Genomic DNA, 15166 nt, shown 5'->3' on the forward strand with positions numbered 1-15166 from the left:
TCTTTGCCAAATTAATTTTAGAAGGAGCTCATCATGTCTTACCACCACCCCTGCAAAAGACAAAAGATTCTGTAAGCATTCTGCCTGAAATTTTATTAATTTGGGGAAGACCAAAATATTTACAATATTGAGTCTTTTCATCTATAAAATCTCTCTCCATCTTTTATGTCCTTCAAGAAAGTTTTAACAATTTTCCTCATAAAGAACTTACTTGCATATGTTAGATTTATTTCTAAGTATCCTATATTTTAATTGCTATTTATCTTGTAATCGGCAACTTTTAAAGATTTCATATTAATCCTAATAACTTGTCTGTGGATATTCTTGACAATTTTGTTTCTTCCTTTATACCTTTTGTGGTTTTAATCTTATTAAAGTGCCTAGGACTCCAAAATAATGTTGAATAGAAGTGGTGATAGTAGAGACCATTGTCTTCTGCCTGAATTTAAAAGGAAATGCTTCAGGTATCTTACTTGGAAGTATGATGTTTACTGTAGGTTTTTGTTGGCCTTCATGTTCAAAATGTACACAGTTGTTACTGCTATTAACTATATATAAGTTCATCTGAAAATTTAAAAGTAACCAAACTCCCCTACACTTTATAAAGTCATTGCTTCCTTTCATCTGTGGCTGGATTTACAGTCATCTATTTATAGCTGTACCCCTCCCTTATTCATTACTCTTGCACAGAATGAATTATTGTCTTGCCAATTCTTATTCTACCTTTTAAGATCATTTATGTCATCACAGTCATAAATTTCATTTGAACTTTTTCTACAATCTCTTGTTACAATGTTTCTTTTGCTTTGCCTGCTTATAGCTACCAGGATTGGATTATACTTCAAAGGAGGCCAACTTTCATGCCAAGCCACCATGGAGACACTAAAGAAGTAATGAGAAGACTGCTGCTCCCATGGAAATGCAACAAAAGCAGGTTACCCCACACATGACTAGACCAATGCTTAAAAAACATTTTACTTAATGTTCCCAACTCACCTCTAGCCCCTCACCAACTGTTCTGGGGACTGTTATTTGGCAAAACTTTATTGAAAGCTAACATACCATCTTATTCCCTCAGACCACGTGAGGCCTAAGACTGGACACATTGCTTTTCATGTCCAATTAGAAATATGCCCAGGATACTTATTCTGTTGAAGTGTAAAGATGTAAAGATGTAAAATACCTGTAAAAATACCTGTAAAAATACCTGTTCTAACAGTTTCTTTACAGGTGAGTTAACTGAGGTCAAAATAAATTAGGTGATTTGTACAAGGTCACACTAGTGAAAAGCAGAACTGTAAACCATGCTCGCAGCTCCTTTCGCTGTAAAATGACTGCAAATTATGCATCCATGGACCTCTAGAATGTAACATATGTCTGCACAGATAGAAATCAGCCTGGAGCAAACTGTCATTTGCAAGACATACTGATCTTGTATGAAGATGAAGTGTTAGGATTCCTCAATATTATACCATTATGACACTTTAGCACTAAAAGTCCCAGCATGTCTGGGAATGCCAACTACAAGCAACACCCTCATAATTCTGCAGTTTTAACTAATAAAAGCAAAAATAAAAAAATTTAGCTCATATATATGTAAAGTTAACTCAGCTGGATGTAACATTTCCCACAATGAATCCAGAATCACACTGGATTGTGGCATAGGCAGTAGTATTAACCAATCTATAGAAAAAGGCGTATCAGTTCCTAAGTGGGAACACAGTAGGGGGACAGGGGCTGTGAAAGTAATCAGAGAAGCAGGATAGATACAGTGTGTCTAGAATTTTCCAAGGAACGGAGACACAGAATTTGGAGAATACAAACAACTGGGGAGGTGGGGTGGTGGAGTCTCTTTTGTGGGGAATATTAGCCTAGGTAAACTACTCATCTACCTAATTTTATCCAAATATTAAAATGTCTGATGACTAATTCCATTTCCTGTGTTCTTCCAGAGAGGCAGAAAAATACCCAGGACAGAATTCTCAAGTATTCTAGTTACTAGAATCCACCTCCTACAAAATTACCAGGTTGGCCTTCTGGTTCACCTATCAATCTCCTAGGTCTGATCAACTCAGGGTTTCAGGGCCACCAGGGTGAAGCATGGTTGACTTCACCAAGGAAATGTTACCTGTTGAGGCTGCCTCCTGGTCAGCTTGCAGATCTTTACTGGGATGCCCAATGTCACCTCATATTCCTTCCATTTCACCACCAAACCTACTGCCTAAACATGGCTTCAACAAAGACCTTTCAGAGATTCAAAACATACCTGGTAAAGGCATTAAGAAAACTTATATGCTCTCCTTACATAAACTGAATACACTCTTTAATCAGTTCTTGAAGTGAAAAGGCTATAGCTCTCAAATCCTTTCCAAGAGGCACCTTCATCTACACTGCCTGGATTCCACAGGACCAAACCAGGGACATGCAACTGCATAATTCAACTTATGTAGAGACGTTTCTTTTCTCTGTCTGTATTTTTACTCCTAATTTTAACTATTTATTTTTGACTTCATGAATGTGGAAGAAATGTAACTCCTCAAACAAAAATAGTAATACCATTCATTTGGAGCACCTAAGTATCTGTCTGCTAGTTTGACCACTAAAAATTGCTAAAAAGTTCCCTTCCCGGTAAATGCAGACTACTTTCCCATGCCTTTTTCAGCCTTATCAATACTTGGAGAGACTGACCAAAACACATTCTTTTTTTTTTTTTTTTAAATCCAGTTTTCCTCCAATAGACAGGAAGCATCGTAGCCACTTAGTCTTTCCAAGTTGGTGTCTAAAGGCCACTAAGAGAGACCGAGCCTCTATTTTTATTCTTGTTCCTCAGCCAAGACTCTATTTTTACCCTGATACCAAGAATACTCTCTCCAGGAATGCCTTGAAATAAGACTACATTGCTGGGACTTCGCTGGTGGTCCAGTGGTAAAGAATGCTCCTTACAATGCAAGGGACATGGGTTCGATCCCTAGTCAGGGAACTAAGATCCCACATGCTGCGGGGTAACTAAGCCCATGAGCCACAACTACTGAGCTCATGCGCCTCAACTAGAGAGCCCACGTGCCGCAAACTACAGAGCCCATGAGCTCTGGAGCCTGTGCGCCACCACCAGAAAGAAGCCCGTGTGCCGCAACAAAGAGCCTGCCTGCCGCAACTAAGACCTGATGCAGCCAAAAATTTAAAAAATTAAAAATAAATAATAAATCTTAAGGAAAAAAAAGACTACATTGCTGAGGTTGGGATCGAAGATCCTGAGTATGATCATCACTCCTGGAGTCAGCTCTGGTTGAAAGATCTGACTGAGTCACTCCTGTCACCATGTTGGGCTTCTAGTCATCATTGTGTAAATCTCAGCTTTGACCAAATGCTCCTAGGGAATCATCATAACTAGACATCTTAAAAATATTCCAGATCCTTACTACTTCCTCTGCAAAGACACTACTAACTAGGGACCCGGAATGAATGTCCCAGAATAGCTATCCTGTTTTTCTCACACTTAAAATTCTGAGTAAATATGATAGAAAGGAGTAAAATTACTTACTCTATAAATGTAAGCCTCCAAGGTGACCCAGATAACTCTGCACACTCTAGGCAGGAAAGCCCTAGTTCCCCCAAAACAAGGTTTGAAATCAATACCAACGGTGTTCCGTGACTTAAAGTAACACTGCAAACCTAAGTAGCAGACAAGCTGTCATGTGACTTATCTAGCAGAATAATAAAATGATCAGGTTATTATTTTTATTAAGCAGCTCTACCAATTACAGTCACGATACTAACAGCTAATACTTATTGAGCGCTCACCATGTGCTAGGCATTTTACAAGCACCATCGCATTTAATATCCCAGTGGCCTTACAAAGTACTACTATCTTTTATAGATGAGGAAACTAAGTAACTTTGTCAATGTCACCCAAAGTCGTTAAAGTATTCATTTAAGCTCAGGGCTATATTACTCTACTTCCTAAATTTTGCATTCTGATGAAAAAAAAAAACAAAGAAAGAAGAAAAATATCAATCTTGGGAATTCCCTGGTGGTCCAATGGTTAGGACTCAGTGCTTTCACTGCCGAGGGCCAGGGTTCAATCCCTGGTCAGGGAACTAAGATCCCACAAGCTGCGCGGTGCGGCAAAAAAAAAAAAAAAAAATCCATCTTTCATTAGTTGGATTTCATGAGTGAATCTCAATTTTACAATCTTCAAGCAAGTTACTTAAATTTTTATATTTTCCCTGTATTATTTCTTCCAACTTCATGTTATCATTCATGGTAATTAAACTGGACAAGAAAAAGTCTTATAAATATGCATCAGCGAAGTACTTACATAGTCAATGGGCTTGAGGGATTTGACTCTAGATGTTGGGCAGCCACAGGAAGTAAGGTCAGCATACAGCCCTTCTTCTAACACACACTGACGATTAGAAATGTCCTCTTGGTAATACAGGAGCCAGCTGAAAAAACAAGCAGTGGAACATTCAGTCAAAGTGCATCAGTTGGCAGTTTGACTCGTCATCATGCAGTGGGAGCCAGGGTAGGAGTAAGACATAAAACTCCTGGTGCTGGTCAGCAGCGAATACCCAGAGTCGGTTTGGAAAAAAAAAAAAAAAAAGCTACTACTGTCACCTATTGACTGCTTACCATGTGCCAGACTAGGTACGCTGCATGCATTATTTCACCACGTACTCATTACTTTATGAGGTAGAAACAAGTGAGGTAGAAAAGTTAGGTGATTTGCCCAAGATTCCCCCAACTATTAAATAAATTTGAAATAAAACATCTGCTGTAAGCTAAAGACATTAACTTCATTCAGTGCTTTCAAGTATAAAAACCTGGGATCAAATTATAGTAATTATTAAGTACTTTAACAGATTAGAAATTCCTTTTGAGGAAAACAAAAATTTGTATCCTTATTTAATGATGAGTTTGCTTTCAGTCTAGGTTGAGTTAGAAGCTAGACTCCAAAAATCACACAACAGTATTTAAAACCTGTCACCTGCATAGCTGATAGCAAGCGGAGATTTTTAAAAAGAAATGAACCCTTTAGAATCTTCCATAGCAAATTATCTTCAATATAGCACTCATCAAAAGCTTGGCTAAGACATGCCATTTTGGAAAGAAGGGGCACAAGGGAGAAATTAATTGACCGTTACTACTTTAGCTTTTGTGTGTTTAAGTTCTAGCTCTATATTTTAAGATCACCAGAACCATGCTCTAGCTATACAAGGTTAACTTTAGATAACCACAGAAATGCTCTGTGACAAAATTTACTGCCACGTCTCCTACGTAACAAGCATTTTATAGCCAATATTTCCGAAAGGTTTTTCAATGTGCTGGGCATGCAGCTAAGCCCTTACGTGCATTATTTATTTAGTCCTTATAAGAATCCTTTGAGGTAAGTACTGTTATTAGCCCACATTTACACAGGAGGAAACTGAGGTTCAGAGAAATGGTCCAATTTGCTTGAGATTACATAGTGGTGAACTGGGCTCAAATCCTCATCTCTGAAGCATCCCCGGTACTGGTTCCTGTATTCTTTTATCACCATGGTTCCTGTATTCTTTTATTAAAACTACAGTTTAATAAATTACACATAAATCTAAATAAAATATGTAAATAAAATGTACATTTTGTATGTAGTTGGCCCTCTGTATCTACAGGTTTCCTACCTGCAGATACAGAGGCCCGACTGTTGTCAGCCACTTTATATAAGGGCCTTGAGCATCCACGGATTTTGGTATATATGGGGACTCCTGGAAACAATCCCTCACAGATATCAAGGGACAACTGTGTATATAAATTATATATATATATACACACACACACACACATTATACTGAAAAATATGTATAAATTATATATATATATATATATTTATAAGTAAATAACATATACATTTCCTACATGAAGCAACACATATGACTAATTTGTCCTAGACTTCAGTGTCTAGGACAAAAACATTCCCCTCCAAAAACAACTTCAGTGCTTCCTTTTATCAGAAAATTTAAACTATATCTTGCAAAATACTTTCTTTTTTCTTAGAGAAGAAAACTCAAATACTAGGAACAAGACTATCTCAGGCCCTTGATATACATATTTCTCACTAAGTTGCAGATCATCTATTTAACTAACCGTGTCCTACTTTATGTGTTTTCACATTGTAAAACTTTCATATCCTTCTTGGAAGTAAGTATAAGAACAGTAACAGATACAGAGAGGTTCAAAGTAGTAAGAGTTATAGGAAATCAGAAAGGGAAAAGACTGTTTTATTTAGGGTTAATCAAGAAGGTTAACAGAGGGAATGAGGATGGACTGAACCTTAAAAACATATATGCAGGTTAGTATTAAGCAGGGTTCACGAACTTACGTACCTGCAGGAGGTCAGGCACGTAATATAAATGACTAGTGTACCAGATGAAAAAAAATGGGCAGGGCTTCTCTGGTGGCGCAGTGGTTGAGAGTCCGCCTGTCGATGCGGGGGACACGGGTTTGTGCCCCGGTCCGGGAGGATCCCGCATGCCGCGGAGCGGCTGGGCCTGCGCGTCCGGAGCCTGTGCTCCGCAACGGGAGAGGCCACGACAGTGAGAGGCCCGAGTACCGCAAAAAAAAAAAAAAAAAAAAAAAAAACAAATTGGCAATATATCCTATGGTACACTGGGGAGCACTTATGCCTCTACTCAACACCAGCTAATTATCACCAAACGTGAATGTTTCCCCAGAGTTTCCAAATCTTCTGATTTTTAAAGGGATGGTGAAAAACAGGTTCTTCTGAAAAATATTCTAAACTTAAGTATTGATACAAAAAACTACTTCTTTTTTTTTTTTTTTTTTTTTTTGCGGTACGCGGGCCTCTCACTGCTGTGGACTCTCCCGTTGCGGAGCACAGGCTCCGGAGGCACAGGCTCAGCGGCCATGGCTCATGGGCCCCGCTGCTCCGCGGCACGTGGGATCTTCCCGGACCGGGGCACGAACCCGCGTCCCCTGCATCGGCAGGCGGACTCTCAACCACTGCGCCACCAGGGAAGCCCCCAAAAAACTTTTTAAACAGTGTGTAGGCCAACCAAATAACACCTGCTAGATTTACCTGAAACCTACCACGTTTGATACAGAGCGGGGGTTAGCAAACTACAGCATGTAGGCCACATCCACCTCATAGCCAGTTTTCCAACAGTTCACAAGCTAAGACTGATTTTTGCATTTTTAAATGGTTTTAAAAAATTAAAAGAAGATTTTGTGATATGCAAATATTATATACAATTCAAATCTCAACATTCATGAACAGAGTTTCACTGGAACACAGCGATGCTCATTCGTTTATGTATTGCCTATGGCTGCTTTGGTGCTACAGTGGCACTGCTGAGTATCTGGGACAAAGCCTGTATGGCCCACAAAACTGAAAATATCTACTACCTGGCCCTTTGCAGAAAATGTCTGCTGACCCCTGGTACAGATGGTAAGGAGGAAAACACATAGCTGAGGAAATGCCCAAAGACAGGAGGAAAGGAGGATAGTACAAGGATAAAATGGAGTATGGATATGGAAAATGAGACTCATCGATGGTAAATCCTGGAAAAGGAAGAGTTTGAACTTGATCTGACTGGTATTAGAGAATGAGTGGGATTTAAAGAAGAGTAGTAAAATATTAAGCTGGACTTTGGGACAAATAACTGGGCTATGATTGGTTTGTGGTAAACACTGGAAATAAGATGACACTGGGGGACTTCCCTTGTGGCGCAGTGGTTAAGAATCTGCCTGCCAATTCAGGGGACAAGGGTTCAAGCCCTGGTCCAGGAAGATCCCACGTGCCGCGGAGCAACTAAGCCCGTGCGCCACAACTACTGAGCCTGTGCTCTAGAGTCCATGAGCACAACTACTGAAGTCCGTGTGCCACAACTACTGAATCCTGCGTGCCTAGAGCCTGTGCTCCGCAACAGGAGAAGCCACTCCAATGAGAAGCCCGCGCACCACAACAAAGAGTAGCCCCCGCTTGCCACAACTAGAGAAAGCCCGCACACAGCAACGAAGACCCAATGCAGCCAAAAAATTAATTAATTAATTAAAAAACAAAAAGATGACACTGGAGTGTGGCTCATTAGGGGACTGAAATTCCTCAAGTGGAAGATAGGACCCCTCTACCAGTTCAAGAGAAACGGAGGAGAACGGATGAATCCAATATATTTTGAAGGGAGAAGAGAGACTTTGATGAGTTATTAGGTAGATACTTGACATACAGAGATGCCACTGTAAAGATACATACACTTAAAAGTGGCTAAAATGATAAATTTCATGTTATACATATTGTACCACAATAAAAAATGATACATAGAATATATGTCCTAGAGGGGTGGAACAGGGAGGGTGGGAGGGAGGGAGACGCAAGAGGGAGGAGATACGGGAACATGTGTATATGTATAACTTATTCACTTTGTTATAAAGCGGAAACTAGCACACCATTGTAAAGCAATTATACTCCAATAAAGATGTTAAAAAAAAAAGGAATATATGTTAGAATATAAGTTGAGAATCACATACAGTCTCATATACATGTGAGAAAGGTCCAGTACGTTGCCACAGTTGGAAGAACACAGGAAAAAAAAAAAAAAAACAAAACGGCCCAACAATCCTGGGTCTGACATTTGGTGTGTGACCTTGGGAAACTAACTCTGAATCAGGGCTCCTCATCTGTGAAATGGGGACAATGAATACTTTAAACAAACAAAAAGTTTTTTATGTTTTTTTTTAAATTTAGGAATAATATGTCTTATCTGGACAAAAATGCTAATTTTTATAGCATTCTATTATACTACACAGTAAACACACAATATAAACATTCAAAACATTTAGGAAATAATCTAAGATAACAATGAGAAAAAAAAACCCCACCAAAAATGCTCCCAATGTTGGCTAATCAGCATTCTATCTCACAGTAGCTTGTAATACAAGCTGGGCAAAGATCATATAGGCAAATTAGCAGTTGACTAATGATTAAATATGTTTATTTCACTGTATACGCAAAAAATAAAGTTAAATCTCTGCAAATTTAAAAGCAATTTAGTTATGTAAACAACAGCAGAAATCATTCCGTAAGCATACTTACCAACCCCGAAGAACTTTAAAAGAACATGGCGTGAATGGTGAAGTCAAATCCGAAATTTCTTTGGTAAAATCTCTACATTCACCTTGGAACCCTGGTTTACTGAATGCTTTGAGCTATAAGAGCAACAACACAACAATGAAACAGAAAACAGTTGCTTGACATCATCACAAAGCAAATGAAAACCTTCCATTTCATGTACTTACAAGAATTCAGCAAAATACTCGACTCGTGTTTTATTAACAAGGAATCCATGTTAAGGATGACATTCTCCTTAAACTCAATTTTTTCCCCTTATGTATTTGCCAGAAGTGTCAAGATTTATTTATCATTTCCATCCATCTCTTGCATCAGATGCTGGGCACAGAGGCCTGGAAAATAATTCTACCTATAAGAGTAAATCAGAGTCCCTCCTCTACTAAAATGTGGTCCTTGCCCATTGTATCAAGCAATTATTATCCCCTATGGTGAGACTACATGTGTAAAATAAGAAGCAATTTAGTGCTAAACATGAAGGCGGTTTGGAGTGGTATGAGGTGTGGTGGCTATGCCTTTTCTCTCCCCAAGCCTTCTTGATCCGCAGTTAATAAAAGGGAGACGGAGAAAGCACAAGCGCATGCTCGTAAGAGAGCATGAGGGTGACTGTGAGACCACAGGAGCAGATGGCAGAGAAGACAATAATGATGGGATCAGTGGAAGATTTATGGTGAAGAAAGATGTCTGTGCCATATATTTCAGCTTACAGGTTCCAGTTTACTGAAGAGCACCTTAAATGCACAGCTTACAGCTTTATATAAGTACGTTTCTGCTTTAGTCCTTCTTGTCAAGGAAAATTCATGAAGTCTCAACTCTAATTCCCTTTAGACCAGAGATATAATAATCTGCAACACTAGTGGCCTTGGATCTCCAATAAGTAAGAAAAAATGAATGAGGCCTATAAATATTTCATGATACAGTGGAGCCTTGACATAACATGGCCCACAGATCCACCCGGCACCAAGAGGCCTGCGTCGCAGCTGAGAGCGCATCATGATCATCTACAGCACCGCCCTCTCTCCCGCCACGGCTGTCCTGGAGAACAAGGCTTCTTTGAGCAGCTAAAGTTCAGCTTCATTGTCCCAAGGGTCCTCTTAGAGGCGGGTGGTCTCTGAGTTCTGAGGAATTGTTTCTTAGCTAGCTCATTCTGCTCTGACCTTGCTAGGTCTGATATCAAAGCGAAGCCAAAACCAGAAAGCCGAGAGAACCCATTCCCCCCGACCAACCGGGGCTTTTGCACAATACGATTTCCTAATGTGAAACGAGGCTCTATTTGGAGCATTCAAACACCAAGGGACTCCCTGCCTTAAGGAAGCGTGATCCATCAAGTTCCTACATCATGGTCCTTTGGTGGATACAGGGGATAGAAAGAAAACGCAAGTCCAAAACAATACAAACCTCTGGAACGACTGATTCCCTGTATAAGAACAATTCTACATGTCCAGGCACACTGCCCTGGATTCCTTGATAAGAGCATATATTTTAGTTAGTGGTTTTTCAGACTATGTTTTTTAACTTAAAGGTTTATAAAACATGAGGCTAAAAAGTAAATCACATTTAACTCCCAAAAATGTGGAGTAATTTCTCCTACAGGCAAATATTATCTTTATTCACAATAAGGATCAGAAACAGCACATGAGAACAGAGATCACGGTTGTCTGATTCACTACGTGTATTCCCAGTTTGTTGAATTAATTATATTCATATTGCTGAGCCTAAGATTTACACTTCAGTATTTCATCATGAAGTCGTGAAATGTCAAATCCTGGACAACTGACGATGCAAGCTAATCATATTGCAGTTGATGTAGTAACAGCCACCTCTACTTTTTAGTCTCAGTTGTCACACTCAGAAGCATTAAAATTCACACACATACACACACTCACTCTGCCATGAAGTACTGTTTTGATTTGATGATTTAAAATACTCTTAACCCAAATTTTAAAAAAAGGACTTAATACTGACCTGAGTTTATTTTTACCCCCCAAATGAGATATGGTATTGATACACAGTTCACTCAGGATTTGTCCAACCCCAGAAAAGTAACCCCTCATTCTGAGTACCTTACAAATGCCTCAGAACAGAATAATTCTCATAATAATGTTCTGAGGATGGACCACCCGAAACCAACTCTGCACTTTCTAATTATAATAATGAATCTGTGGTTTCTACCCTTGGTGAAATTAAGTGGCAGTACCTTGGTGAGAATAAGTCCTGTGAAAAGCTAGCTGGATGACTCACTACTTTGGTTTCCTTTCCAGGTTAATGGAGAATAAATTAACAACTTGGCTTAGAACACAGATGAATAGTCAGTTGAACAAGAAATGAGTTTATTTCGAACTATGCCCATTCCTCCGTGCCATGTGAGCATGGCTTAATCCCTACCAGCACCAAATGGAACTGTATGGAAGAAGAAAAAAACAACAACAGTGTATCACTGGTTTCCAAGGTGCCTTTTCACATATCTATCTTTTATCTTCTTTAGAACTACCCTTTGAAGCAGATATTATCACCTCTTTATGATGAAAATTTTGTAGAGATCCTTTGTTTACTATGTACTTTTCATTTACGATATATAGAAATAGACGTAATAGTTCTTCAATATGACAAACTAAAACCTCAAGAACTTAATTACTGAACAACAGTTGTGCTTTCTCAATTTATTCCACAATATCAGAATAATTTTTGAACGTAATTTTATTTATTCCAATGCTAAAATAACTTCTCTGAGAAACATTCTATCCTGTCTAAACAAGACTTTCTGCAGCCCTTTGGACTTCCTTCAAATAAATGTACTGATTGTTAAACAAAGAACAGTTTTGTTTCCACTCTTCCATTACATCACATTGTCTCATAATGCAGTGCTATGTAGTTTTCACATTCGTTACATATTCAATAATAATCTTACTTCCCTGTTTACTCATAGAAGGCTTTCTTTACTTAGATAAGTACTACTTCCTGAATATTTCTGGTCTCTGGATTCTATAAAAATGATCTGGTCGTAGTACCAAAAAAATGTTTTCCTCTACTGCTCTTGAATCTTACTGATATTTGACTAAAACTATTGTTTACTTCTCCTCCATACATGATAACAGTAACCACCACTGTTAAAGATCCTGTGATCGCTCTAAAATTCAATTTGGCCAAATTATCCAATAGAAGAAAATATTCAGTTGCTTTTTCTCAGCTAGAATCATGTATAAAATGGAACAGAGGGCTCAGTACTTAAAGAAATCCAAACTTCTAATTATATTTGCAAATGGACTTTTAAAAGATTCCAGGAAAGAAAGGTCCTTGGTTGGGTCAAAGTGGGGAACTGGTTAGAATTTCTAGAGAATGGATGCCTGACTACAGCCTCTCTAGAAACGAAACTCACTTTTATGAGATTTAATCTAGTGAGATTTCTGATACTCAGGACTTGCTAAAAGAGAGAGATGAGGACATTCTGGACATAATCCACATTCTGTTTGTTTTGTTTGGGAAAAAATAAAAACAAAAATAAAATGCCAGCTGCTATGAAGAACTCTGTAATGGTCCTGTCACTGTATCAAATATTGTGAGTTGGCAATCAGACTTGGTGATCAATCTTCAGCCACGGGAAAAAATAATCTTCTCAATAAAAGGTGATGTTCTGTGTCCCAAAAAAGACATATATCATCATAATATGCTTACACATCAGCAATAATATTTTTATTAGCATAACTCTCATGCTATATATTAATTTCTACACACATATATCTTCTGGCTTTTCCCTTAAGTGGCTTGAGGTTTCCTTTCAAATCACCAGCAGACAAGAATTCCCTCTCTCACTTGAACTTGAGATGTAACTTCCTCCTTGTACCTTAGATAGGGAAATTACCCCAAATGAACACGGCTTCTGCATCGTCAACCTATCACAACTACTTGCGAAGGAGAAAATACCTTCTACTTACTGAATGGAACCAGACTATCAGCCAAGATCTGTTTGTTTTCATTTGGGTAAATGAAAACAAGCACAACTTTCTGAATATTTGGTCCAATGGAAATAATAAGGGCTTCGATACTGGGTAAACTAAGGAGGCTTTGTCTGCATGTTACCAAATATCCAGCTGTCATACACTAGTCAGAGACCTTTATTTCACAAGGCAATGGCTGAGCTTTACTGAGAAAATTAAACAGGGCCAATTTCACTGGGTGTTTGCTGCTGCTTACTTTCTCTTCAAGTTGGGCTGTAAATCCTCTGAGCAATCTGCCCCAAACAAGGAAGTTCATAAGAAAGAACAGGGATGTAGGAGGGGGAGAAACAGAGCTTAAAAGAATGTGATTTTTTTATCTGCACTTAAAACTCAGAGAATGTGCAGTTTGGAATTATCCTGGTTTACCTCTTTATCTACTCAGGTTGTGTTGATGCATGTGAAAAAGTGCTTTGAAAGTCCACAGTCAGAGTTTTCTAAGATTCAAAATAAAGAGCTGGCAGGAAGTGTCTCCAGAACAGCAACTGAGTTATATTCAGAGAGGAAATGTTCCCAATAGGCCTGAGCTAATCGGAAAATAATAAAACCTGGAAGCATTGTGAACAGAATCACAGTTAAACTAAGCTGATTTGAAATATATAAACACTGACATGAACACGAAAAACATACACACTCAGAGAAAAAGATTCAGCCTTATGTAAAACTAGCAAATGTCAAATATTAAAAATTAATCATTGTATTTGGTTTTCTGAAGAAATTTTTCTAAATTGGTTATTTAAAATGAGACAGAGGAAGCACTGTAACTCATCCCCTTTCTTTTGTGGTTGTACCGCTCATATCATGATATGTCTTTCTTTGACGTAAAATCTTGGAATTAGATACTGAAGAAAATGCCTCTTTTGCTACTTCTAGCTGTGTGAAATGATGCTTACTTAAATTCTAAATCTTTGCTTTCTCATTAATAAATGGGAATAAATCCTGACCTCACAGAGTTATCAGAAGCATTAAATAAGCACAATTTCTAGCCCTCAATGGATAATAAACAAACATTAGGCTCCAGAGTATTACCCAATCCTTCAAACCATTAACACACTAGAAATAAAGGAGCGGGGTTGCAGTTTTATCTGTGCTTTTAAGGAATATGTGATTTAGGTATTAGAATTACATTTACATAATAAGCATGCCATTTCTCCCTGGTAAGTCTGCTCCTCCAGTCAGCATAACGTACTGTGCTGAATACGAATGTGACACTGAAGAATGGATGGGCAACAGGAAGGAAGGAGTGGCAGAGGTTCAAGACGAACCCAAAGTGGTCAGTGCTGAAGCTCTAGTAGGAGAAAAAGAAAGGAACCGTGACAAATCCAGGCCAATATGATCAGTAACAAAGATGGGCACTCTTGTGCTCACAGGTTCCTAGGACAACAGAAACTGCCCTGCCATACAGACCCATAAAAGTTATCTGAGGGAAAGGGATAGACTTGAGAGAAAGGGCATACATTTTTAGTACACAATTTAACAATTATAAGTTAAGAATATTTTTAAACATACCAAATGTGGAGGCTCATTTATCCCAAGTGGTTCCTGAAACATACATTAAAACATTTTAAAAATTATAATTGTATAATCACAGTTGTCTTTGAAAGTGCTGAAAATCTCCTTTGAAAAATGAAAAAATATATGGTCTGACCAATTTACTAGATTCCTTGAACTGGTTAGGACCCTCATATAACCTACTAAATTAGCTTATAATAATTTTAATGTTTATTACTAATTCATTTTGAGTAATATTATAGCTAGAAGAAAAATGTGCCCCAATAGTCCATCAGAAAGATAGAGTCTGAACTTGCCAACATTCTCTTTCCCGTCACTATCTCCTGGGCACCCTATTGTTCTGCAGTGTTTGTTATTAACCACACTGGCCACACTCTTTCATAACTTCGTAATTTTGCACATGAGGAGATGATTCCCTCTTGGTGAACTGCCTTTTCTGCCCCACTTCCCTTCCTGGCAAAATTGCTTTTATCCTCTAAGACACGACTCAATGCATCCTCTTCTTGAGGAGAGGCATGGTCCCCAGCTCCCCAGGCTCTCC

General features: G+C 38.5%; 1 protein-coding gene across 1 annotated transcript in view; it reads right to left on the reverse strand.

Moving 5' to 3' along the window:
- CRYBG3 (crystallin beta-gamma domain containing 3) overlaps window positions 1–15166 on the reverse strand; it is a 114093-nt gene that overhangs the window by 27793 nt on the left and 71134 nt on the right. The window contains exons 15-17 of the mRNA XM_079921991.1: window positions 14623–14655; window positions 9089–9201; window positions 4319–4445 (exon numbers count right to left, since the gene is read on the reverse strand). Coding sequence (XP_079778117.1) covers window positions 4319–4445; window positions 9089–9201; window positions 14623–14655 — 273 coding nt within the window. The remainder of the gene's footprint in view (window positions 1–4318; window positions 4446–9088; window positions 9202–14622; window positions 14656–15166) is intronic.

This window comes from Stenella coeruleoalba (assembly GCF_951394435.1).
Source record: "Stenella coeruleoalba genome assembly, chromosome: 5".
Classification (NCBI taxonomy): domain Eukaryota; kingdom Metazoa; phylum Chordata; class Mammalia; order Artiodactyla; family Delphinidae; genus Stenella; species Stenella coeruleoalba.